Source organism: Xiphias gladius, chromosome 6 (assembly GCF_016859285.1).
Source record: "Xiphias gladius isolate SHS-SW01 ecotype Sanya breed wild chromosome 6, ASM1685928v1, whole genome shotgun sequence".
In the NCBI taxonomy this organism is placed as follows: Eukaryota; Metazoa; Chordata; class Actinopteri; order Istiophoriformes; family Xiphiidae; genus Xiphias; species Xiphias gladius.
Genome location: NC_053405.1, coordinates 8,402,698 through 8,429,771, shown reverse-complemented (window position 1 = coordinate 8,429,771; position 27,074 = coordinate 8,402,698). Strand labels below are relative to the sequence as shown.

The 27,074-nt window shown below is 39.6% G+C and overlaps 1 protein-coding gene across 3 annotated transcripts in view; it reads right to left on the bottom strand.

Moving 5' to 3' along the window:
- Nucleotides 1-464: 464 nt before the first annotated feature.
- Nucleotides 465-27,074, bottom strand: part of raver2 (ribonucleoprotein, PTB-binding 2) — a 108,485-nt gene continuing 81,875 nt past the window's right edge. For all 3 annotated transcript variants that reach the window (XM_040129668.1, XM_040129670.1, XM_040129669.1), the window contains 11 exons: nt 25,732-25,852; nt 18,408-18,490; nt 18,211-18,309; nt 17,127-17,238; nt 14,094-14,434; nt 11,820-11,928; nt 10,826-11,007; nt 9,949-10,059; nt 8,292-8,393; nt 6,178-6,396; nt 465-2,026 (listed from right to left, as the gene is read on the bottom strand). In XM_040129668.1, coding sequence (XP_039985602.1) covers nt 1,886-2,026; nt 6,178-6,396; nt 8,292-8,393; nt 9,949-10,059; nt 10,826-11,007; nt 11,820-11,928; nt 14,094-14,434; nt 17,127-17,238; nt 18,211-18,309; nt 18,408-18,490; nt 25,732-25,852 — 1,620 coding nt within the window. In that variant the 3' untranslated portion in view covers nt 465-1,885. The remainder of the gene's footprint in view (nt 2,027-6,177; nt 6,397-8,291; nt 8,394-9,948; nt 10,060-10,825; nt 11,008-11,819; nt 11,929-14,093; nt 14,435-17,126; nt 17,239-18,210; nt 18,310-18,407; nt 18,491-25,731; nt 25,853-27,074) is intronic.

The following is a 27,074-nucleotide window of genomic DNA, read 5'->3' as shown; positions in this document are numbered from 1 at the left end:
ACAGAGGCATGTTACACTGTAGGAGCATCTGATGTGCAAAATATGACAAAATGCTATAAAGTCTGATTCTGAGAGTCCTCAAATGATAGACTCTGTCCCAATCCCACACTACACACTAATTTTATACAGTATATACTACAGTAATCTTCATAATATACGGTTTTTAACCATTTGTATTCAAGAAATTAGCATACTTTACCACTTTTATATAAACAAGAAATGATGCAAAATGTGCAGATATGCCATCAAACTGTGACCCTGGAATATCACTGCTCATTAAACTAAATGTTTTCACAAAAAACTTAATGGTCATTTTTTTGGTTTTCGGTGGTGCTCCTGGGGCCGTTTCACCGCCATCCGCAATTATCTGGGAGCAGCTCCTATTTCGTCCTCTTCCATCGCACTGTGAAACCGTGTGCATCAACAGCACACTAAAAAAAAAAAAAAAAAGGAAGTGTGTTTTTTTCCCTATTTGACGATACTACCTTTTGTCACCTTTGCAGTGAGAAAACACTACATACTCAAAAAAAAACCTGCTTAAAATCATTGTGTAGTATGGACTTGGGACATACATGCAAGTCAGAAACCTTTATGTTCTAATGGCAGCTTGGAAATGGAAGTAAAGCTCCTGTTACAGACCAAAAAGCTTTTTCCGGAAAACTGCCTAATGTGTTACAACAACAGCAGAGGAGAGGAGAGGAGTCGATACCAGTTGAGTCAATGTCAATAAAATGAGTTGAACAGCCTTGGATTATTATATTATATTACAAATATGTAACAGTATAGATTGAAAAAAAAAAATATATATATATCAGACATGTGGTAAATGTTTTCCTTTCATTCATGTAGTACAATACGCTCCCAAAAGAGCTGGGAAATGTCCATTACATATGATATTGTCTGTTACGCATGGCTTTATATATTCTGTATTACACACTGTATATACACAAGCCTTTTATTTTCCATCCGGTCTTTATAACAAAAGGTCCATTCATTGAGGGAAGCTTCTCTAAGTCACCACAATTAAGGGCTTTGATTTGTTCAGGCCCTTCTTCTTCTTTTTTTTCTTTTTTTTTCCTGATGTGCTCCCAACCAACCTTGGGATTGAAATGGCTGACACTTCCTACAGATACAGCATATCAACACACACACGCACACACACACACACACGCACTCACACTCACACTCTAATCCTCCGCGGGGAGATATAAAATGAGGAACCTGGGCAATAAAACGGAAAGAGGAAAGACACTGAAGCGGGAACAAACAGATGCCAGCTCGACTGACGAATCAAAGTGTGAGTGTGCAACAACATTTTTGTCTTTTGAAAAAGGAGTCACAGAGGAAGAGATTTGACCGTTGAGACCAGTCCTAGGACAGTTTCAGCAGAGAGACAAGTCGCCTGACTGGAAATACAAAAGCAGCTTATACGCACAGATACAATAACCTTTAGTTTACATTATATTAGAAAAAATGTACTAGTTAATATTAGTTAAGTACAGTTGACACATTGACTGAGAAACAATAGCTTAAGAGTTAAGGCTTGAACAGGACAAAAACAACACCATGTTCGTGTGGGTGTTTGTGTGGGTGTGGTGTGTTTGTGTGGGTGTTTGTGTGGGTGTGGGTGTTTGTGTGTGTGTGTGCGGGTGTGTGTGTGTGTGTGCGGGTGTGTGTGTGTGTGTGTGTGTGTACATAAGAGCCAGGATCAAATAGCACTATGGCTTGCTTTGATTTGAGCCATTTGCAACCCTAATTCTATTAAACTCAATACCTACTGTAGAGATGCAAAATGGCAGCCACAGAAAGGCCACTAGGGGGAGCTATGACATCCAGCTTGTGCCTCCCTCCATAAGCTTTAGGCTTTAAGGTGGTTTGGTTCATACTAGAGCCTCTTCCTCTTGAAGTAGTCAGCGTACTGCCCCCCCAGGCCCTGGGAGTGCTGCCCGATGTAGGCTCCCTCTGATGACGTCACTTCCTGAACTGCCAACTGAGGATACTCTCTCTTATGGCCCCTTGTCTGGTTCTGAAGAGACAGAAATCAGTAAGGGAGGGAGAGTTAGAGGTGATGAAAGGTTATGTTGTAGCACTTAAAGGAAATGTTCAACATTTTGGGACATGCTTGTATGGTTATTCGTTTTCTTACCCAGAGTTAGATGAGAAGATGGCTTATGTCTCCACGTACTTACCTTACAGACATGAGTAGTATCAATCTTCTCATCTAACTCATTGCAGGAAAGTGAATAAGCATATTTCCCAAAACATCAAACTATTCCTTTATGTTTACAAATGTCTTACATGTTAAAAGGAAAAAAAACTTCTTTTCAGGGCGACACTGATACTTCAGAGTTTTTTTATTTCGCGACAGCAAGAACGAACATTTGGTCCATTGATTCTATAAATGCCCTGCTTACTCCCAGAGAGCTGTCTCTCTACTTGTCTTTATTGCTGTCTCTACATCTAAGGATATGATTTAAGTGAACAGATGGTGTGCTTTTATATTTCAATACTGGAAAACTCTTTAATAGAAAATTCCATCAAACTTCTGTGGCCTCCATTTTCATAAAGACATGAATAATTAACTCTAAGCCAAATAGTAAGCTGTTCCGGGTTGACTTTAAAATTTTCTCTAATTCCCTAAACCTGCAATAATATGTGGAGACGTGGTGGCAGCAGAAACAAGTTGTAAATAAAACATTGGCCTATCATCCCTTTAAGATGTTATGGTGAACTTGTTGGCAAAAGGGTTGCTTATTTAAGTCTAATATTCACTCTTCTTTTATCTCTGTTTTTGGTCTCCACCAGCTCCTGAGGGAAATATCTGGATGTCCAGATTCAGCAGCGCGTCGGTAACTTTGTCTGCCTGCTGTTTGGTGGAAAACGATGTTAAGAGAGCAGCGAGAGTGAACCAGAACAGTAAAGGTGTGGGCTAAAAAATGAGCTGAAACTTGTTATAAAGCTCTGTAAAGCCGAAGGGAGCTGGAGATTTGAGTGATAACTTTCTGTGGGTTCATCACTATGAGTGAACACTTTCACATTCTCACATTGTTTTTACATTTGATGCTTTTTTGATTATTATTTTAATTGACTTGTTTTAATATTGTAATTTCCTTTTTTCAGTTGTTATGGTTGTTTTGAATAATGTCCAAACATTTATGCTCTTTTAAAATTGTGGATTTTGTGTTGTTTTTTTTGTTTTGTTTTGAATTGTGTTAATAAAAAGGGTTAAAAAAAAAACAAACAAACCCAGATACCTAAGTATATTTCAAACACTAAAACAGTAAACTAACATAATTTGAATTTTGGATGGATTTATATTCATTCATGCAATTTCAACTTAAAGGATCTTTCAAGTGCTTTTTCCAAGCAGGAAATCTTTAATTTGGTTTTCTTCTACTTCTTGAGTGGACTTCCTACAGGACATCCTGCAGTCAATACATCTCCTTATGCCATTACTTTTTAAAATTAATTTAAAAAAATGGTCATCAAACATTTTTTTTCCTGGTGTGTAGCATATTACTATAATGAGTGCATGCTTAATGCAAGTATTAACTGATCCATGGGAGACACATCGAGAATTTCAACGTCTATGTTTTCATCACTACATTGATGGACACACTGAACTGAATAACTGAAGATAAACTAAAAAAAAAGACGCTGGAAAAGAAAGTGGGGAAAAAAAAGTGGACCAGTTGTGGAATGCGACAACAATGCAAACATCGTGTGTGTGTGTGTTTTAGAATTAACAGTGTACAGGTCTTAGCTCCAGTAAGACAGGGCCACAGAGGCTGTCTGTTCAAACAAATGTAAATCTTGCTAGAGATGAGGCTTAGCTCACACGTCTGGATCCTGTTTATTTGCCTACGCCACACACACACACACACACACACACACACACACACACACACACACACACACACACACACACACACACACACACACACACACACACACACACACACACACACACACACACACACACACAGTATCTCTTTCTCCTCTTTTTCTCTCAATGGTTTTTACAGCCAAATAAACTTAAAAAGCTGGACTGTTGCTCTGTTGCCACATCTCTGAAAAAAAAAGCCACACCACACATTTAATATAACACATGGATCTATTAGCTCCATAACTTATAAGCCACCCAGTGTCCCCCCATTCTTATAAATTCCCTCAATTTTGAGGAATATCTGCGTGTGTCTGTTGCGTTTGTTTTTTTGTTTTATCTTTGTGAAGCACTTTGTAATCTCTGGTTTTGATGCTATATGTGCTATATAAATACACTTTATTATTGTTATTATTATAGAGATAAGTTGTCAGACAATACGCTAACCTCATCTATCTGCCCACCAATCCTCGTCAAAGAAGTCTACTGTTTTGAGCTTCCTTCTAAAACAGAAATACTGATGATCTACTGATTAATGCGGCGAGTGTTGAGTATTGTTGATAGTCAATTCACAGTCTGTAAGTGAGAACTGTAAGTCTGTTAAAATATTACGCTGAATTTCTCCAGAAAAAAGGAAAACAGAGGAGGCATCTAGTTTGCATCAACAGCAAATTAAAACTGTAGCAGATCAATAAACAAGACTAGGTCAAAACCTAGTATATGGCTGGACCGCCCTTTATCTGTTTGCTTCTCTCCTACTCTCTGTGCTCACATACACAGTATTTGAATACAGCTGAATTCCCAATAAAGCTGTTCTCATTTCCACGTTTTTCTGTTTCTGTGGTCAGACAACGGAACAAGTATGAAATAGGGACTCCAACGCAGCCCATCAAGACTACATGCTAACCAGCAGTCACTTCCAAGCCATTTCCAAGCTGCTGTTCTGCAACTTCTAAAATCCCGGTTTTAAAACCGCGACGTCGTCTGAAAAAAAATCACCATAGACATAAGTTAAAGACAACAGCGCCGTGATTTCAGCTGTATTTACTTGTAAAATCATCACTCAAAGAGAAAGTTAGAAACTCATTTGTGTCTGTGTCAGCTGTCGTGCAGTCAACTGAATGAGACGCATAGAAAGGTGTACCTGCAGAGGGAAAGCCCGACCTCGCGCTCTAGGGCCAACACTGGCAACTCTCTTCTACGGAAAGTAGCAAAGGTTTGTCCAAAAAGTCACTAGATTTGTCGCTAGGTGCTTTTGTGAATAAAACTCACTAAAGGGGTCTGAAAATTCAGTAAATGTAGCGACAAAGGCGCTAAGTTGGCAACGCTGCCTTTAAACACCCCCCAGATGATGCAATAAAAACTGTTTGAACCAATAATTGAGAAAAAGCAATAGCCAATGGGAAACTCCAACACTAAGCCGGCCAACCAATGGTGTAACCTCAGCGCTCTGTCACGCAGCATTCAGCTGAACAATGGTGTAACTTTATCACTCACTCAGTGTCTCTGACTGAGTCAGTCAGTCATGGACATTCATGTTTATAGGGCTGGCCTACTGTTGCGGTCCAGCCAAAAATTAGATTCCTTACTAAAACCAGGTAAAACAAACTTATATACAGGAAAAAAAAACCAAAAAAAAAACATAAAGGCCAGTCTCTAATTTAAGCCTGTTTCAAATAAAGGACCTAGTTCTTTCGGCACTTGTGGCAAATAAAGACATTTGGCCACAATTTCAATATTTACGGCAGTAATGTACTAACAGCAGCTAGTTATGCAACTTCCTGTTGCTGCTTCACGTGAAAACCTTTTTTCATTCACAAACTACTTCCCAGTGGTTTGTTTGCTTTTATTGTGAAGCTGATACACCAAAACAAGAGATGATCCTTTTGCTCCAATAACTCGTTTTTATTGCAAACAGCATCATGACCACTACTGAACACTTACACACTACAGTTTTATAAGATAATAGTCTGTACTGATATTTATAATATGATTTTGAGATGAACAAGACGAACAACACTTCTCACAAAGATCCCTGCAGTCAACAACCGGTAGCACGCACTGATATCAGAAGTTGCAGGGGAAAGACTGAAGTACTTAGCTGAACTATGAAATGTTTGGATTTTGTCATTTGACTTAAGATGAGCGCGCTCCCTCTAGATTGTCACTTCAAAATGTGAAAAACTGAGAACAGCAATGCAACAGCCAGAAAGGGTTTTTTCCCCCCTAGCTTCACTCACAGAAGTACTTAATGTGTCACATCCTGTATTAGTGTGTGAATTTACTTCACTCACATAGTAGTAGGTGTTCCAGTCTGTGGCGGCAGTGTGTGCGTGCGTGACAGGAGTTGGAGCAGGTGCCGCCGGGTGTGGCGCCCCGAGGAAGCCGGGCATTAATGGCAGGGTGCTGTAGGCCGGGAGCACAGCAGCAGCTGGCAGGACGGCTGGCGGAGGGGCCGCACCGTTGCTGACTGCGTGCAGGGAGACTCCTAGAGGCTTACACACATCTACGTCCTGCACGAAACACAAAAACACATGGTAAATGTCTGGTGGTTGAGCAGCTGCAAACTAAAACACAGGAATAAAATAATCAAGACAATAAGGAAAACGTCCCCCAAAGCCTCTAGATTTTTGGGTCCATTTTATCATAAGGTGGTGTATCATTGTTTAAGGGTTGAAGGCAGCTGATGATTTCACACGGTACCTCACACAGATTCTTTTGTTTCTTTATTTACTCACTCATGTTGAACTTTCTGCCCCCTAGAGGCCATTGTTAGATGTATCTATGTTTACAGATGACACTCAACCAGGATCACTCATTCACCTCATGTGGTTGTTTTGTTTCCCTAAAGACAACCAGCCAAAACAGAATGCTACAATGTCATGACAACATATTTTCAGTTGAGTTTAATGCCAGCAGGAAATTTTATGCCAGAAACCCACCTTATTATTTTCTCCAGTGATATCAGTTTTCTCCACCTACAGTGAGCTCAGTAGACCAGAATACAGTCCTGCTACCAAACAAGACCCATGGCCGCATCTTCAAGCAAACACTTGAACGCACGCAAATACACACACACACACACACACACTCTCAAAAAGCCTCCCGCAGCAGATTGGCCTGGACTTGGCCGGCCAGGGTGTGTGGAGATGGCTGGTATCAGCTGCTGGGTGCTGAGTGATGTGCTCCCTCTAACAGGGTATCGGTGTCTTAGAGAGAGGTCAACCTCTCCAAATATATTATAAAAAACAAAACAAAAACAAACAGCATGAAAAATACCAGCACACTGCTCTGAGGACTTCAGCCCAGATCGTTTACACTTCATCTGCAGGACAGGATGTAATTTTAGTTAGATTTTAAAGAGCTCTGTTTTTTTTTATAATTATTTTTTATAAATTGTACGAAATAACTAGTAATTTGCATGCTGGAATGAATAATCTCTGCCATTTAAGTAGTATTCAACTGTCTAAAACTAATACTTCTGCACCCCTTAAAGTTTTACCTGATATTAATATTGTTAGTTTATCATATTCATTCAAGTTGTCATTGTCTCTTTAAGATTAGTTACATAAAGCATGTGAGCAGACAGGACTTAAACAAGAGTCCCAACTTAAAGTTCTGTCATTCAATGTTTGTGTACTGTTGGATATTTATAAAACAGCAGAATTCCCTGTCTAATAAGCAGGGGGGTGAGCATCGTTCATGCTCATGATGGCCATTAATTAAGGCTTCAACAGAAAAACAAGTTTTAAAATCCACCAGAGATGCAGCCTTTGAGGACAGAAAACACTCTTCCTCCTCGTTGCTGTAACTTTTTTAACTCATCGCCTCTCTCTCTCTCTCTCTCTCTCTCTCAAATACCACACCAGCATTGGCTCTTTCCATAAATGTCCTCTCACGTCTGAATAAAGCTGTAAGGAGTCACCTATGTGTGACTGAAAAAAAAGCCATCACATACCAGATAGAAGAATGTTACATATTCCATATCTGAAAAGGGCTCTAGTGTGCTCTTTCGCTGGCCATAATTTGCTGCGTGGTCTCAGGTTGTGGCCCATTGCATGTGGATATACTGTGCTACACTGAGTTTTGGCAGTCAAACGGTGTGCTATCTTCTGCCTTACCATCTTCATCTTTATACATATACATTTGTATTCACTCATTTCAGAAAACTAATTCTTAATTTGTATCCCTGGCACGTGCTGAGCTCTATAGTTTTACTGTTACATGCTAATGACTTAAGTGAGTACATGTAACAAGTAGCTTCTATCTTCGTGAGGACCAATTTGAGTTTAGACCCTGGGAGCGAGGACACTTTTGAAAAGTGAGGACACATCTTCAACGGGGTGTTTCGGGGAATGGGTTTGTTTTTTTTTGGGTTCAGGTTAATGTTGTCAGCGTGGGTGTCTACCTTGCTGGTGTAGGCCTGGTTGGCCGTTGCAGGTTGGGAGTAGTACTGAGTGACCGCCTGCATGTAGGAACTGTAATCCCCGTAGGACGACACTGGTGGAGCCTGGAACACAAGAGAGTCTGCTTATACATCCTGTAGAGGTGATTATTTTCAGGTTTTACTTACAGTTGAATACAAAAGTGGGCACCCCTGGGCAAATTACAAATTAGCGGATTTTTTTGAGTGAAAAGAAGTAAATACAGCTCCTGCAGCAAATAGACATTAGAAATTGTGCTTTTAATGTTAATGTCCTGTTAATTTTTGTTTCATGAATTGAAAAAATTAAAAAAAAAAAAAAATTTAAACAAAGAAATTTAACAGTAATCGTGGCATGTGCAAAAGTGTGGGTACCGTACAAAGTCAGTTCTTAGTAACTCCCTCCTCCTTTGGCAGATATCACGGCTTGCAAATGCTTTTTGTAGCCAGCTACAAAGAGTTTTTTCTCCCCACTCGTTCTGCAGATCACTTCAAGTTCTGAGATATTTTTAGGCTGTTCTGTACACACAGCAGCTTTAGGTTCTACCCATGTTCAAGTCAGGGGACTATGAGGGCCGTTCCAAAAAAGCTTCAGCTTTTGTTTCTTGATTTGGTTCGTAGCGGATTTTGAGGTCGCTTCGGAGCACTTTCCTGTTGTAGAAGCCGGCTTCTTTTTAGTTTCAGTTTCTTGACTGACTGCAGGACACTTGCTTCCAGAATTTGCTGATATTAACTGGAATCCAGTCTTCCCTCTATCTGTGCGATGTTTCTACAGCCACCGGCTGCCACACAACCCCAAAGCAGAATATTTCCATCCCCATGGTAAACAGTAAGCAGTGGGGGGTTACTAAGTACTGACTTTGTAGAACAGTGCACAAAAAATAACAGTTTATTAACATTTGAAATCATTTCTAATGTCTGTTTGCTGCCAGGGCGTTATTTTCTTTTTTGTCACTTCAAATATTGACAAAATATGTAATTTGCTCAGGGGGGCCAAAAATTTTGCATACAATCGTTATTTATAACTGTCACCAGCAGAGGACTACTGTAAACTAGTCAATTAATATAACAGTTGATAAAAAATGATGAACTGGCAACTATTTCTATAACTTAATCTTTTAATCAAAAATGTCAAATATTTATTGTTTGTAACTACTCAAATATGAGGATTTTGTGCTTTTTTTTGTCACAAATGATAGTAATTTGAATATTTTTGGATTTTGGACTGATTGGTAGACAAAACAAGACAGCTGAAGATGTCACCTTGGTCTGTGGGAAAGTATAACGGGCATTTTTTGCTATTTTCTGGCATTTCACAGGCAAAACGATTAATCAACGAAATAATCAGCAAATTAATGGATAATGAAAATATTCGTTAGTTGCAGCCTTACTGTGAAGTGATAACTTTTTTGGGGTGTGGGGACATGGAATAAAAGCAAAACATTTTTTTTAACAAGTCTGCTTCTTTGAAAAACATCTGAAATTTTTGGATAAATAAAAAAGAAAACTGACAACGATTTGCACACACGTAACTGCACACACAAAAATCCCATACGGTCACAAACGAGTGTGTGTGTGTGTGTGTGTGTGTGTGTGTGTGTGTGTGTGTGTGTGTGTGTGTGTGTGTGTGTGTGTGTGTTACCTGTGTGTGCTCCTTGCTGTAGTCTGTGGCCGTGCTGTCCTGTGGAGCAGCGGCGCTGTAGGTGTGAGCCTGTGCTGCTTGGTAGTGCTGGTACCACTGCTGCATGGCCTCCTGTGGCAAACACACATCAGCAAACATCAGGTGAAGAGCGGCTGAAGCAGACAAATGAATGTTTGCTCAGTAATCTTCTTGTCATTGCTGATTTTTTGTCTCCTCCTTTACTTGTCTTTCTTCCTCTCTCTCTCATTCAACTACTGTTCCCGAAGACGGCTCTCCCTTGTTCCTCGCTTTAGTCTCGTCTTTCTAGAAAAATTAAACTGACCGTTTTATTGGTTATCTAATCATGACTCGATTGTTTGGATGAGTGGATTGCAATTAACATTTAAAATCGGGTTTGCATTGTGCTACAAATATCAGACATGATAAATGTCTGCATAAAGCAAACAAGAGCAGAGACGGAGAGAAACAGTGACAGAAAGAAAGAAAGAGAGTTAGAGAGAATGAAAAAGAAAGAAAGAAAGAAAGGCAGTGGGGAGGCTCCATGACTTGTTCAGTGTTAAGAGAGAGGTAGAGAAGCAGGGAAAGAAGAAGACACACAGCGCACTCTGCCAAATTCTCTCTCATTCTGTCTGTCCATAGCCATTCTCATCTCTTCCTCCTCCCTGCCTCCACTAGTTACAGCTCACTCTGTCACTGCTGCACTCACCCATCCACTCATTATGCATCCATCCATCGATCATCTACAAGGCCACCATCCCTCTCTCTCTCACATTTTAGGCCAAGTAACACTTAATACAATTAGGAACAAGTATACCCAGATCTATCCATCTATCACCATATTTCCTCATTTGTGTCTCTTTGTATTGCGTTGCAGTACCTGTGTGTAGGCCGGGTTATATTGGCTGTAGTCAGTGGAGGTATCGGTGCCGTATGGAGCAGTTGTTGTAGCTGCGGCGCTGTGGGAGAAGGAGCCAGAGCCCTGGGAGACCACAGGAGCAACAGAGCTGCTGTACACCCCAGAGCCAGGTTGTCCCCCCTGGGGTTTACTCCCCACTGACCCTGAAGAACCATGGAGGAGACACAGTGAGTTAGATAATAATCAAAACAGCCTTTGCTTGTGCCCTTGAAACTTGGTTCTGAACAGTTTCTAGCTTGATCCTTCACGGAGGACGGCAGCTGTAGTCAGATCGGATCAACAGCAGTTAACCACTCCTGCAAAAATAATCCCTTCTCCAAAGTTTCTCTCTCTTTGTTCAGTACAGTATGTACCAAACAACTGGCCAAAAAATGTTCCAAGTGTGCTAATTCTGCTGATAACATGACACAGAAGTAGTATATTTAGTTATTCTTCAGAGAAACAATGAGTGTTTAACACACTGAAATACTCTCATTTGCTTTCTTGAGAGTTAGATGGGAAGATTTATGCCACTCCGCTGCTCTTTTTCTTGACAACTTCCGGTCTTCACTGTGAGGCTGAACAAGAATAACAAAACTATTATCTAAAAGGTTTAACTATTGCTTTGAGGAAGTTTATAGGGATATTTCTGATATATTTGACAAGTTTCTTTGAGGTAACTTGGTAACTTATTGTAACTGCTGTGTATCAAAGCCGACCGTCATTACACGAAGGAGCAAGCGACACAATTTGAAGAGGCACCTTTCAACACTTTGGTTGAGTATTCCTTTGACAAGTCATACATTTTGTAATAGTCTTATTTTTACTAACAGAGGTGAAACAGTTTGCCAGTGAGCCAACATAAATTGTTTCGTGTACCAAAAAGTCATGTAGTAATCTCTTTCAGAGGCCAACATGCTTTTGCCAAACGGACAAAAGTACTGGAAGAACAGTCTGTGTGAGTTCATATGTTTACCTTGCAGAACCATCCCTGGCATTACACTGGCCAGGTTCAGGTAAGGATTAGATGGCAGTCTGACCTCTTTAGGAGGATCGCCCAACAGAGAACTCTGACCACCGCTTACCTAAAGAGACAGAGAGAGATTTAAATGGTATTATTCACAGTACCGCTGGAAGGAATTACAAATCAAAGAAAAGTAACAGTCTCTAGATTTTGATCACACATTTAATTGCCGGTCAGTTGGCCCTTCGACCTCGGATCCAGCTTCTTGTATCCTTTCAATCCTTTCTCTTAACTTTGGATTACATCTGGGACTGCAAAAACAATGCTGTGGCCTGTGCTGTCAGCTGAGTCTCCCAATGGCACCAACAGACCAACTTAAACATTCCGCTTTAAAGCTGTAAAGATTTTTGATGAGCTGCTGAAGAGCTGACGAGGCTGTGGAAACCTGGGAGGATTGTGCTCTCTGTTAATTACACTTTCCCTCCATTAGAGAGACTTTAGAGAGGACAGCGCTGGGACTGGCAACAGTTCCCCTAATAACTTTAGAGCTGTGATTATCTCTGTACACTTACTTATATGGATGATGATGTTAGCATGGCAGTGCTTTATTTAAACCAGGCCTAGTCAAAGAGATGTAGATGAACACAAAAACACAGGTATTTAGAGTGTACAGGAATTCATACACGTGAACAGGTGGGTAGACCTGAGTTAGGCATCATACTGTATCTGTAAATAGGGATGAGACAGAAGTGCATTACGAGAATCTCCCAAAGGAAGAGCCATCGAAGGGGCTGAGGCCGTTTTATCCATACGCTTACTTGATGTGTCTGTGTTTTGAGTGAGACTGAGTCCCAATGGGGCTAAATCAGGAATAAATACCCCTTTTCCACCACAGACAAAAAGACAGACAGATAGAGGGGTAGAAGGAGAGAGTAGTGTAGGACTACAACTGACAATTCTTATATTAATGAATCTGTTGATTTAAAAAAAAAAGAATTAATTGATGATGTTTGTCTCTGAAAGATCAGAAAAAAGTGAAAATCACAACTGATCATTCACCAAAACCCTCCCCCAAAATACAGTTATCCAATCATAGCAAAGCGACCGTAGCTCAGCACGATAGTCCTGTCAAACCCTGGATTTCTTCATGTTGAAGCAATGTTCATGGGGACTAATAAATGCCATTCTCCTAATACTTGTAAGCTGTAATCATTAGCATGTCCGGCTAGTAACCAAGCATTACTTCAAAATCCAAGGAAAACATCATTAACTGCATTTGTTTGTGATGTTACAGATTATATTTAAAAAAAAGTCCCATTCATGAAAAGCACATCCACTCTGTAGTATTTCCCCACTGTGTGGAAGCCAACCATGGATCCTATCAGAGTCTAGGGTAACACGGGCAACCTCTGTCCTGCCTTGTATTGGATCTGGGGAACTTTACACTCCAGAAACTTCAGCCGTGATCCTAAAAGACTTCTCTTATAACGTTAAAAGTTAAAACACACTCTTTGGAAACACTGTCAAGTATATAAGTTTAGCAGCCAAACAGGTTTAGAACAAAATATCTAGTCAGAGTCAGGTCTTGTTTTTTTCTCTTTCATTTATTACATGTAATACTAACGAACTAGCTCAACAATGCTGTTTTTTTATTTCTGACTCTTTTAAGTAACATAATTCATCAGCTGGTGAAGGTGCTAACCTTCTGCATAGAAGATGTAGATTTAGCCTTGGTCTTTATCACAATATCATGTATGTAAAGTTAGCCATCCTGTGCATATTTAGGACCCTGTTACAAGATTCTCCTTTTAAATTGATTTAGCTGAAAAAAATGAAGTCAGCTGGAGGCAACTTTTTAAACGGATTCTCGAAACTAGAGCTGGCTTCATTAGCTAGCTAGCCACAGCTGATAAAACCCGTCAATGACGGCCAATGACAACTGAAAGTTGTCGGACGAAAGTGAGAAGTTGCTTTTCTCCACCTCTGTCTGAAATCACTGACCCATTGTTTCAAAAATTATCACTGGAAGAACTTCAAAGGGGTAAATCTGCCGCCGTTGTCCAACCAACAGTCCAAATGATATTCAGCTTGCTATGTTTTTAAAGAGAGGAAAGCAGAATAAAATAATGAACTGAATATCAAAATAGTTGTAGTTTTCTGACAACCTGAGAGACACAGAGACAGATAATACCGAATTTATTATTATTATTATATGGCCCAGTGTTGGGTGTGTGTGTGTGTGTGTGTGTGTGTGTGTGTGTGTGTGTGTGTGTGCACATTGCTCACCATGCTAGGCAGGGGGCAGCCATCTGCGCTGTTGTGCTGGCCTGCTGATGTATAAACTCCTCCAGGGGGCTTAGGTGGAGGCGGGCCAAGGCCTGAGTTACTTATACCCAAGGAATAGCTCTGACCCTGCAGCTGGGAGCCCACCATCGTCCCAGGAGGAGCAGGTTGTCTGTCACAGGAGGTGGAAGAGGAAGATGAGGAGGAGGAGGAAGCGGAGGGGTTTGTGGAGATAGAATGGATGCTGTTTTGTTCTCGACCCTGGAGGTACGGCATCACACCTGCTGCTGTTACCACCACTGTTGCTTTGTGGGTAGATGCTGGCAATGACTCATGGCGCAACTCTGCAAGACGAAAAGGAAGGAAAGGGAAGAAAAAGAAAAGAGAGGGGGAAGAAAAGTGAGAAGAGGACGAGAAAGCAAAGGGAAAGAAAAGAGATTAGATTACAGTAAGGTAAGAGAGGAAATGAGAGCAAAAACAGAGAGGGGAAAATAAAGAAAGAAAAGGAAAGCAAAGGAGAGGAAATCACAAGAAAGGGAAAAAGATAAAAGCAAAGCAAAGGAGGTGAGAGGAGAGGAGGAAAAGAGTAAAGGCACAGCGGAGGAAAGGGAGGAAAGACAAAAGATAGGAAAGACAAAATACATCATAGAGAAACACAGTAAAGTAAAGGAAGTTAAATGAAGGGAAATGAAAGCAGGGACAGGAGAGATGCCAGATAAGCACATGAAATGGCCTTTACAGATGACCATCAGTGTGTCTGTCTCCTCTGGACAGAGATGAATCACTCAGACGGCTGGGAACTGAGCTCTGCCCGGCCCTCTCTGTAAGCCAGTTGTAATATTTGAGAATGGGTCTCCTGCTCATACATCATCACTTATCATGTTTATTTACAGCCCAGCAGTTCGATCCACACTCCCAATATTTCACTCTCTCCAGGGTTTAATAGACACAAATATGTATACACATACAAATACGCAAACACAAAAACAGACATACGGACATAAAGGCACAAACACACGTAATTTAAAGATGCACATGCGCACTACACTCACGCAATCACACTTATTATAAATCCAATATTACTTTGAAAAATGGCCTCCACAGCACAAGAAAACAATCAGCTCTAACAAGCCTTGAGCAAACAATCCCAGGAAACACATGCACTGAAAAAAGCCTCACATTACAGACATTGCAAACTCAAGCACACAATTAGACACACACGCACACACACCAGCGCACGTACACACAACAGCTCGCGTTTGTGTGCACACAGTCAGCGATATATCATTTCCATTTAAAACAACAGAGCTTTTCACAGCTGCAGATTTGAATTGTAAATGCACTGCAGTTTCCCGGGGCTGTGTTGTACTGTAACGTACAACTGTGAAACACTTAGGAATCTGCAGAGGGACAACCTTGACACCTGACATTAACATTTAATGACTGAGGGTTAATTACATATCCTCACATGTACATTGCCCTCTTCTTCCTTGTTGACATCCTTTCTACACCACTTATTTTACTCTGCTCTCAGTTGCTACACATCAAACCAGAAAGTTCTACTTTCAGTAAGAAGAATGCGTCATTTTTAAGACATCGAGGAATACCCGAGAAAATACAAAATGATCTCTGGGATACTGAGACATATGTAATCCCTTTACTGCTTGAAACAGGTCGTCTTATCTTCGGTTTAGGCAAGCTTAGTTTTTATAGCAAAATGCTCTGTGTTGGACTAACGGGAAGTTACATACCTCTAAAGCTCTGTTATCTTAATGAGCTGAACAGAATATTGGCTTTGACTTGAGGCACATTCAACGAGGAGGCAGTCGAGATTTAACAATGAAGGTAAATATGCGAGATCAAAGTTCTGTTTTTGGTGGAGATGAGCTGGTGAATGGCTCTAATCCCCCCTGCTTTGCTTTGACATCAACAAAAAAAATATTTTCATAATTTCTCAGTATAGTGTAGCCCTCTTTTATGTGTTGTCCCCATGTTTGGTCAAAACAGTGTATGCTCTTTTCACTTTCGGGGGGGAGTCTACGTAAGGTAAGGTCATAAAAATCCATCTAAGTTTGTTCATAATATCGAATGGTGTAAAAAATCTGTTTTGTATTATCTTTCAAAGATCTTATTTGAAAAAGTGATATGTTTAAGTTAACCTAAATCATTTTAACATAAATAATTCATTATACCTAAGACCGCCAACACTGAGAAGCTGGACAGCTAATACCAACCTATACACTAGATACAACATTATATGCCATTTGGTTAGATTTAACATGAAGTCTTCTATACTGCTTTACAGCGTTGGGAAATAATATTTTACAGCACAAAACAGAAAGAGGGTGAAAACTTTTCAGGGCAAATTAATCAAACGTTTTCAGATATTCTCACAGTATTAGAGAGAATACCTAATAGCTTTGCTTATTTCAGTTATTTTGTTCAGTTCAAAGATTCGTAGTCACCGACTATGTAATTCATTCACTTTTTTTCTACGCTTAGCAACCGCATGACTGGTCAAACGCTCTTCAGTACGCACATCAGTGAGTGATCATCTAACCACTGTGACATTCAGCGCTCATTCTGTCTTCGCTTCAGTACAAAACTAAACCTATGCAAGAACAGTTTATAAAGCTAATAGCTCAGCAGACACCTATTTGCATTCGACTGATTGCAAGAATCACCATATGATTGGAGTAACTACTGTATTCAACTACTATATATATCATATATCCCAGCTGAGCTGAGCTGACGACGTTTTCGGTCACCTATGAGAGGAGCTCTGCTGCTAAAAGCTACTGATTTGTTACGAGACAATGATGATTCAGTGAAGGCAATTAGGCTTGAAGATTGTGGGTTAAACGTTAGTTCGTAAATGTACTGAACGCCTCTAAATGGTAAATGAGAGATGTGTTAAACAAATGTGATGAGTGCAGCATAGCAAAGGCCAGTTGTGTCAATGTAGCCTCATTTGTTTGCAGTAATTAAACCAAATCATTTGACAAGGCCATAGCAGTGACACTCGGCCCTGCTTACCTGTAGGGGCATTCCCCAGGAGGCCTTTCCCCAGCGGCACGAGGCCCGGAGGCCGCAGAGACAAAGCTTTCTGCATCAGCAGCCTGGACGGGTCCCCTAGCAGACTAGAGACCTGAAGAGAAGAAAGAAGACAGGAGGATGAAGAGCACGATGGACACAAGTGATCAAAGAAAGAGAAGGGAGATTATTGTCAAAAGAAAAAAGAAGGAACGGAAAGTGGGAGAAAAACGGGAGACAAGAGAAACACTAAGGGACAGAAAGAGGATTTGAGGCTATAAGTAGAATCTAGGAGGAAGAGATAAAGTGGGAAACAAAACAGAAACCAGACTATGGCAGATGCACGTAGTACTGTGTGATACACAGACATACGGTTTAATGAGTACTCATGAAAACTGCATTTCAGCCTGTAGCAGTGAGCATTTAAGTTGGCATCTACTTTACACTAAAGTTAGTGAAAAAGAATATACACTAGAGAAGAAAAGAATGTACATACAGTATGTTTTATCATTATTAATATGTTTTCCTTCTTTAATTCCCCTCTGCACTATTACACACAACTGTATATATTATTTGGAAAAGCCAAAAGGTAAAAATAAGAAAAAAGGGGGAAAAGTGAAGCAAAAAAATCCAAGCAAATATAAAGCATAAAAAGGTCTTCAAAGGTGTGGGGTAGGTAAGGGTCAAAAAAGAAAGGAATCATATGCACAGAATTCTGCATCTGTGGAGCCTGAGTTGTTGGTATCAGGTTTCTAAAATAATATCGAATCCTCCAAACATCGACCACTGTGACTTAACTTTCCCTTCAGTGATTAAAGAAAAACACCAGACACATTTTAAAAGAAAATATGCAAATACTAAATGTGGAAGGATATTTCACCAGTTAGGTCGCCTGGTTTTGGGGTTGCTGAGTTTCATTATGCATCAAGTGCTGAAGATGAAAATGTATGAGCACATATACACATGCCCACAACTATGTTTAACCCTCACCACTAACCTATGCAAATCATTCTCACACACACACACACACACACACACACACACACACACACACACACACACACACACACACACACAGGTGTCTTACGTTACTGATGCGTTTGTCTTTGATGTGAAGAAGTTGCTGCTGTGCGAGCTGCATATGCAAAAGATTCTGGAGGACTATTCCATTACCAAGCATAGCACTCTGCGAAGGAAAGGAAAATAGACATTACTGTAAAAAAAAAAAAACCCATCGACATACACACACTAAAAATTCCCACACAGATGCTGACATGGTTGGACCTGGTGTGCTTTTCCTAGTGTGAGCAGAGCTGTGGTGAGAGGAGGCCTGAGGAACGGCAGGTTGCCGTGACGCCCGTACTTCCCTAAAATCAAGAGACGAGAAAAAGAAACAACAAATAAAATCATCGATCAGTGCCTCTATTTGTGATTTTCTTTTTTAATATTTTGCTTCCACTAATGTATTAATCAATCATCCTTTCAACAGGAATACAAGGCAGAATTATTAGTCAGACAACCGGACTGACCCGTCAGACTGATCCATCAGTCATTTACAACACATTTCAAGCAATCACACAGTCTTCTGTTTTATAACAAGCACAGGTAAAGCAATATTGGCATATAATTTGCACACAACAAATTTCCTCCCTCATAATGCTAACTTTTTCAGAGTTTAAATTGCATTTTGATGATGCCGTTAAAAAGAAGCTCAATCAAAAAAATCACAGAAAACAAAAGCACAAAAATCCTGAATTCAGTCTTCTTAAATCAATCTGACTTTATTTAGTCTCACTGCTTCTGACAGTTTCCACAAAAACAACAGAAACAGTCTCTCGCTTCTGAACCTCACTGGCAGTTTTTCCACAGAGAACTCACTAAATATTTGTTAAAAACTATTCGTAAAATGCAAAAAGTCAAGAGAGATATTATACAGTCCATGTGTGTAAATGTACTGATGAGGGAGTAATGAAAACAGATTCCCCAAAATGTAAAGAACTAAAAAGGCTGTAAAATACCCTGAACTATGACATGACTCCACCACATTTATAAAGATGGGAGCCATATTCTACCACCGTCAGTTTCGGTTGGGAGTTCTGTTGCTATACATGGGTTCCTCTGAGCAACGTCGTCAGTCAGATGCGCACACAGAAAGTGACTCAAAGAGTTTGTGAGATGATCAACATAAAAAGTTGTTTTTCCATCTAAAACTTCGCAAATCGCACACGAAATTTTCCCCCAGCTGAATACCTGCTTGTTAGCTCAGAGAGCACAATTCGCTGGTTTTTGCTGCCGGAGTAGACACCAGGTTAAAGGTAGGAAAGCTGAGACTCTTACTGTGTGTTCATGGCTAATGGATATTGCCAGTGTTTGTCAGGCTCTGTGTTGTAGTTGCTAAGTGCGCAACTTGGTGACAGCTGATAGAGGAGCAGACTGGTGGCTTTGGAAGGAAAATGTATCATGTTATAATTTTTCAGAGGAAAAAAATGAAACAGGTGTGCAGATTCGCTTTTCATGAGTGTGGCCGATCAATTGATACCAGTTAATACTAATCAGGACTGAAGTTTTTCCTGTTTACACTGCAGTCATCTCTGAGTTTTTGCATTAATGTAGCACATCTGGCATATATCCAGCATCTGGTGTATTTTGAGGAAAGATCAGAATTTTCACACATAATATTACAAATACAATAACCAGAATGAATGAGACTGTGCTGTTGCAGCAGGCAAAGAGCATGCTTAGTTTTTTTTTTTTTTTTATGCTAACATCAATTGTTTGAGAGGGCTTCTGTGCTTTTAACCCATGCTGTAGGTTTGTGTGTTTTGGACACACACACACGGGTCATTTCTCTCTACCTGTAGAGCTAACTTTGTGTGGTCTGTGTCAGCATTGTCATTGGCAGCTGCCATTTCTCGCTGAAATCTACCGTATGTCTTGTTAGCTGCCAGAGATGACGGATGTATGTTAAAAGGTGGTGTGTGGTCAATGCAAAGATGTGTGACACATACAAATCTGTCCTCTGAACAGTAATTTTATGGGTTTAGAGCAAACTGCTTTATTTCACAATAGTGTAAAAATGTCCATATAAAAGCCATTATGACACTGTGACATTGTGCTATCTACCCCGCTGATAAACGTGCATCATTGATTGTTTGAAAATGGGGAAACCTGTCAGTAACAACCACTACTGGCAAAGGTCACTGACATTCTTACATCCACCATTTTGTCAGACCAAACAAATACTGAAAACCATCTTTTACCTTCTCCCCAAATCCCCTTCGTGAAACATTATCTGTAGGTACTCTTTAATTAGCTTTGACTGTTGGGTTGTCATTTGTTAATTTAGATCATTTCACCACTAACCAAGCTAACAATTATGCTAGCTGTCTGAGGCTAATGTTTTGCTAACATTCTACAACATTCTGAGAGACATTTATGTGGGATATGTAGCTACTGTTCTTCTTCTTGTTGTTACAGTAGCTTATGGGGATCCAAACAAACTGCTCGGCTAACTGATGTGTGTTCTACTCTCTTACTCTCGTGGTTTCTATGTGTATGTTTACTCAAATGATTACTGCGTTTTGCTTCCTATTTCGGCTTAATGTCGATCAACCACTGATAATGCTTTGTTTCTTCCTGGCATGAGGGAATATATAACAATTTTTTCAGTTAGTTTATACTTTTGTAAATCTAGTCTTCTCCCTACTGTTTTCATTCATTTTTACAATGCCTTTGGTCTAACTTGTTCATGGTATTTAGTGTTTCTGATTTGTAATCATCATAAATTTGTTGTCCAATATTGTTTTTATAGTTTTACTACCGCTCTAAGCAAAAACCTCAAAGGCCAACTTTTGTTTTTTTTGGGCTTTCTGCCAAGGAGGTCTTTTTTCACCCATGTCTGTTTGTTAGTTGGGTTATTTGTCAGGAGAATTATGCAACAATTACTGAACCGATTTTGCATCCCACCTGGTGGAGGGATGGGGCACGGGCCAGGGAAGATTCCGGATCATTTAATACGAATTTTTTTCTCTTAAGTCTGGTGTATGTTGTTTGACACTGGCCTTGGCGGAGGTCTGCACTCTTCTTAGTGCCATTCTAGTTGGAGGTGGGTTTAGCTCGCTGCATAGCTGTGGTAAAAGCAAACTGGTTGGTGAGAAATCTAGTGAAATGGTTACAGCTGTACATGCTTGTACACCAAAAACTGTCTTTTCTTCCGAAAAGAATCATGTAATGAATAAACAGGGGTGTCCTGCTGTCTATGCTGATCAAATCTAGGGGTAAAAGTACCACCACCAAATTTTGGTTTGTTACAACTATTTCAACATCTTTTGTGGTTTTTCTTTGTGGTGCTCAATACTTTGAAATGAACGGATGTGGAAAATTAGCGTTTTTTTTCCATTAGTTCTCACAAAATAATCAATCCTCTTGCTTACAAGAACTTTGTGTTGGCACTATTGATAGTCTCAGATTTTAACTAATGTGGCTTGTTGTTGAAAATACAGTGTGAAAACCACATGACAGATATTATTTGAATGGTACAACTGTGTAAAGGCTTCCAAAATTTAGGAAGGTTTGCCAACATTCACATACCTGAACACATTTTCCATGTTCGGGACCGATATCTGGAAAAATTGGTCACAAGGTTCCTCTGACCTTCAGGCGAGTGCCATCCTACCCCTACACGCATACAGCACACACCCCCTTCCTTTGGCTTTTGAGTGTGTTATTTCTCTGAATCCCAAGGCCTCCTCATAATAAATGTAAGCGTCAATGCTAATGGTAGCTTCCTCAAAAATAGGTAGAGAAAGTTTAACATTTAATCAAGGTCCTAATTTTAGCCTTTAATTGTGCTTGCTCTTCTTTAAGAGAGCTCGCCCACCTCTCCCATCTTCTCTTCTTCCTGTTCTCATTTGTTCTGCTAATGTCATATGATTTCATTTTAATGCCTGATTAGACATTCATCAAATAATGAAGTCATCAACGAGATGATTACAGTATATAGCAAGGCCTAACAGTGGGACGGACTCGTACAGTGAATCTCTAATTATCATCCAAGCCCCGAGGAGTGGAATTACTACTAAAATGAACAAGTTCAGGATACTGACATGCATTGACATTTTGATAAAGAATATTCAAATGTGCAGCATGCGTGCAAATTTGGTCACAAATGGACCCAGGTAAGGTATTTTAAGATGAATGTTTGTAGTGACCAAGAGAATTACACTAAAATCTATGTACAACAACAACAAAGGAAACTGTACATTTTAAGACATGTCAACATTGGCAAAAAACTGTAAACTCTAATGTTGGAACGCAGGTTTTCCGATTTAAATTTTTATGGTGACATATTGTGTCTTACATCAAACTTAGCATTTAGAGTAAAAAGTTAATCTCTTTTTTGTCTTTAATTAATATCATGTACTGTCTATTTTGCTAACATGTCTATATTCTGTGCTTGCAGAATTCTTGCTAACTTTGCTGAACCTTCAAGTCACTTTGAAACAGAGGCTTGTCAGCACAGGTCTTGTATTTTCCAGCTAATTTCCTGGAAACATTCCTCATAATTTCCTGAAAAATTGCTGGTATTTCGCAGTAATTTACCAGGATTTTTTCATAGAAAGGTCCATGCAATTTGGTACATATAACATGGGAAACTGAGTAAGTGTTAATTGCTACAGTTATTAAGTATCCAGTCATTATATTCAAGTTTTTAAGAAAAAAACTAGGAAACTTTATAGTAGGCAAGTAAAAATAGTTCATACACAGATGTCAGAGTTTCCTAAAAGAACTAACAAAAATTCCTAATTCCTGATTAGATATAAATTATATGCCACACTGAGTCACTTTATTTTACAGGTCCGGTCAGTGGACATTAGAGGAATTATAGGTAGACCTATGTTTGTTTGATTTGATCATCATCAGCTTGAAACACAAAAGGAACTTCTAATGCAGAAAGTATTCAGACCCCTTCCTCATCAGTCTACACTCAATACCCCATAGTGACAAATGATTGGGCATGAGTTGGAAAGCCACACAACCTGTCTATATAAGGTCTCAGAGCCGACAATGCATATCCAAGCCGTGAGGTCGAAGAACCTGCCTGCAGAGCTCAGAAACAGGATTGTGTCGAGGCACAGATCTGGGGAAGGCTACAAAAAAAAAAAAAAAATCTCTGCTGCATTGAAGGTTCCCAAGAGCACAGTGGCCTCCATTATTCTTCAATGGAAGAATTTTTGAACAACCAGGACTCTTCCTAGAGTGACCAAGAACCTGACTCTGGCTGAGCTCCAGAGATCCTGTGTGGAGATCGGAGAAACTTCTAACATTTACCAATTACCAAGCGAATCTATTATGTATGACAGTTCAAAGTCATACATTAATGATACGCAAAATCGAAATTAAGAATTTTTGTCAGTCTTTCTAGGAAACTCAGATGGATATTGACATCTATTTATGAACTATTTCTCACTTACCTACTACTTAATTACTTTATCAAGTTTTTTTCTTAAAAGCTCGAATATTAACACTCTCTCTATTTCCCTTATAATTACTACCAAATTGTGTAGGGCATTCTTAGAAATATCTTTGTAATTAACCGTTAAATACCACTTGATTTTTAGGAAATTATGAGGAAAGTTTAAAGCGTTGCCGACTGGTCTTGGGTGTGTCTTAGCGATACATCAGTAAAATATGGAGCTGTAGCATGCGCTGTAGAGAGATACAGAGCGATTGAGGACTGCTGGCCTGAACACACACCTCCTTCACCTGCTTTGTGAGATCAGTTGGGAGGAAGATGAGGGAGAAATTGATAAATGAGACCTCAGCCACCCTATTTAAAAATATAAACGACATTGCCAACTGACATTCAAAACAGACACCTCTGACCCATGATATCGCTCTGTTATTTAACATTCTAGTGCACTTTTATATGATGGGAGGAGTTAGCAAGCCAATGTGCCATCATTATTTTTAACATCTTACAAGAAGAGAAACGAGGTATTTTATAGTAAAATTACTCAAGCTATATATTCGGCATATAACATGAAATAACTTGCAATTCACACAAGGACACAGGATTATAACTTTGAAAGTACAGTTTTTATTTCGCTGTGTCTTGAATGTTGTTAGATATTTATCCATTTGTCTTCACTTGGCCAAAAAATAAAATAAAATAAAAAGTTGCCCACCAAGTTAGCAAACATTGTGTCACGTATCACTGGGATACTTGACACAATGTTTTTCTACTTGGGAGTTTTTTTATGTGGACCTGTGTTTTTTGGAGTGTGGAGATAGTCTTGTGTGGGATGGGAATCAGATACAGTTCAGGAGTGAGGCCTTACATTGTAACTATCATTTTGGTTTTCTCACAATGTTATTTCATTGTTCGGGTGGCTATCTGTTCCATTCACCACACCTCCAACTTCAAGTGGATGTGTCACATCTATAGTTGGGACAGTTGATCTGTATCAACATTCCTTTCAAGTGCGCTACCATCCATTTCAGCTCTTGATACGGTATCTCAGGGCAAGCTATGAAATTACTACTCTGCCAGCACAAGGCTGCTGCGCTTGATCTACACTACTGCAGAAATAGCCCAAGGTGTTGTACATTATATAATAAATGCTGATGAAAGTCAATATGTATAACAGAGTGGGATAAGAAATCAAGCAAAAATTACTGGGCCTATTACCAGGGTTTCTGCAGAGTTCAAATGAAATTTAAGACTTTTTAAGAACGCTTTAATACCACACAGAATGCAATCCAATACCCTTTTCACAGCCATACAGACGAAGAACGATGTAAAACACAACAGGGCTACAATAAGTACATGAGTTTATTGACATTTATATCACATTATTGAGTAATTCCCAGCTGTATAGAACAATAATGCCCCGTGATACAATTAATCAATTAATGTGACCTCAACCCATGCATGGATTACTGAACAGACCTACAGGGCATAGGCCCAGAGAGCAGCAGGATCCCCGGACCAGAAGCTCTGTATGAAGGGACTGTTGATATTTGTTGTAATACTATCTTGTTTGAAAATCACAGAGCTCAGTTAAAAGACTACAAAAGACAGGCGAAACAACCACAAAGAGAAACAAAACGACCTCAAAGAGAAGCAAAATGACAACAAAGGGACAAAAAACGCATTTCAGCCTGGGGCATCCAAAAGAGGTGGGGGGCCTTTTACATGTCTATTCACAGGGGCTCATTGTCTCATAATCTATCAATGCCTGGACTCAAAACAACAGCAGAAAGTTAATGGATGTATTAACCAACTAAAAAAATAATTAATTTGTTAATTTAATTTTTGCTAAAATCAACCCTTTTATTTAGGCAATAAAAAATATTAAGACCTTTGTTAATTATATCTAAGACTTTTTAATATGTTCTTTTTTAGGAAACTGAATTCAATTCAATTTTTTTAAAGACTTTTCAAGACCAGCAGATAGCCTGATTAAAAATTCAGACTGCATTAAAGTCATTTCTGTATATTATATGACTTCTGGGGTTTAGTTTTAGGTCTTAAAGCTAAGTCAATTAGTCAAAGATTATCTCTGCACCATGCAACAGCACTTGTCACTGACATTACCAGTCATACCTCCTCTTTTCCCAGTGTGGTACGGTCTCATGAGGATCTGCAGGGCAGCAGGGTTGCTCATACTGGTCAACAACTGTGCCAGGTTTGGCTCTGGTAGCAGACCTTTCCTATTACTCAAAATCTGGAGAGGAAACAATGCACACATATACAAGTTAGAGGAGGAAAATTGGGAATGTGTGTGTGTGTGAGTGTGTTTTTGTATGTGTCTGCAGTGTAGTATGTGTTTTGATCTTGTCATTAGGAGGCCCTGATGGCTGTGGAAATCATTACACTAGTTTACATCATCAGAATTATGTCTGCAATGTCAGCAGAGGCGAGCTGATCTGGGAGACAAAAGAAAAAAGCAGGCAAGAGAGAAAAACGGACATAGCAGTTTGACAAACTGAGCGGTGGGGGGGGGTGTGAAAAAAAAAAGACAGAAGAAGAGCTGGGAGGAAAAGGTTTAAGTTGACACTTGAGAAAAAGCAGAGGCCACCTTTCAGACATGCACTGTAATACATATGTACTGTATGTCTGCCAATTTTACATGTTGGCATCGTGTCTGATAAAAACCTTGAGACTTTTTTATGAGGAACGTGTAGCAATCTGCCACAATCTTGCATTCTAGCTGAGGTGTGAATAAAAGAGAAACACACTGCCAGTAACACACAAGACTTATGACTATCTTACAGATGAGATTTTACTATAAAGTATGCAAACAAACTACTAAAGGAAAACCAAGTGACAAATTTTATATATATAGATAGACATTCAGCCTAAAAATACAGAGATATGATTTTTGGTCCATATCTCCAGGCCTACTTAGAAGTGTCTCAAAGTCACATGCCTCTTCAAAAATGATCTCGGATAAAGGTGCAGAATTTTAAGCTTGAATCCAGTCACTTGTGATCGGCTTACACAGTATGTGCGTATACAGTATGTCATGCGCAAGAATGTTGCAGTCCTTTGACTACTTCCAGTGCATTGTTACTGTTTTTGGGATTATTCTTATGACATTTTCATCCTCATTGTCCGCTGATAGTATAGAGACAGATAATGAGCTTTATGAAGGGAGTCCCCATCTGGTATTGAACCACCAATGTTGCGGTATTATGGTATGTGTCGTTTGGCTACCGGCACGCCCCATCTGTACTCATATTTGAGGTATTTAAAAATGTTACTAAGTCCTAAATTGGAAGAGGAAAAAAAGCCTGCATCACTGGAGGGCCTGTCGGTCTACAGCATGTGTCTATTTAGCACTGGTCTTTGTTTCATCCTGGTTGTTTAGTGTTGCTCAGGTTTTTGTTACATTATGTTGGCATTTAAAGTGTCTCACGATGTTATTGTAGCTGTGTGTTTTGTTT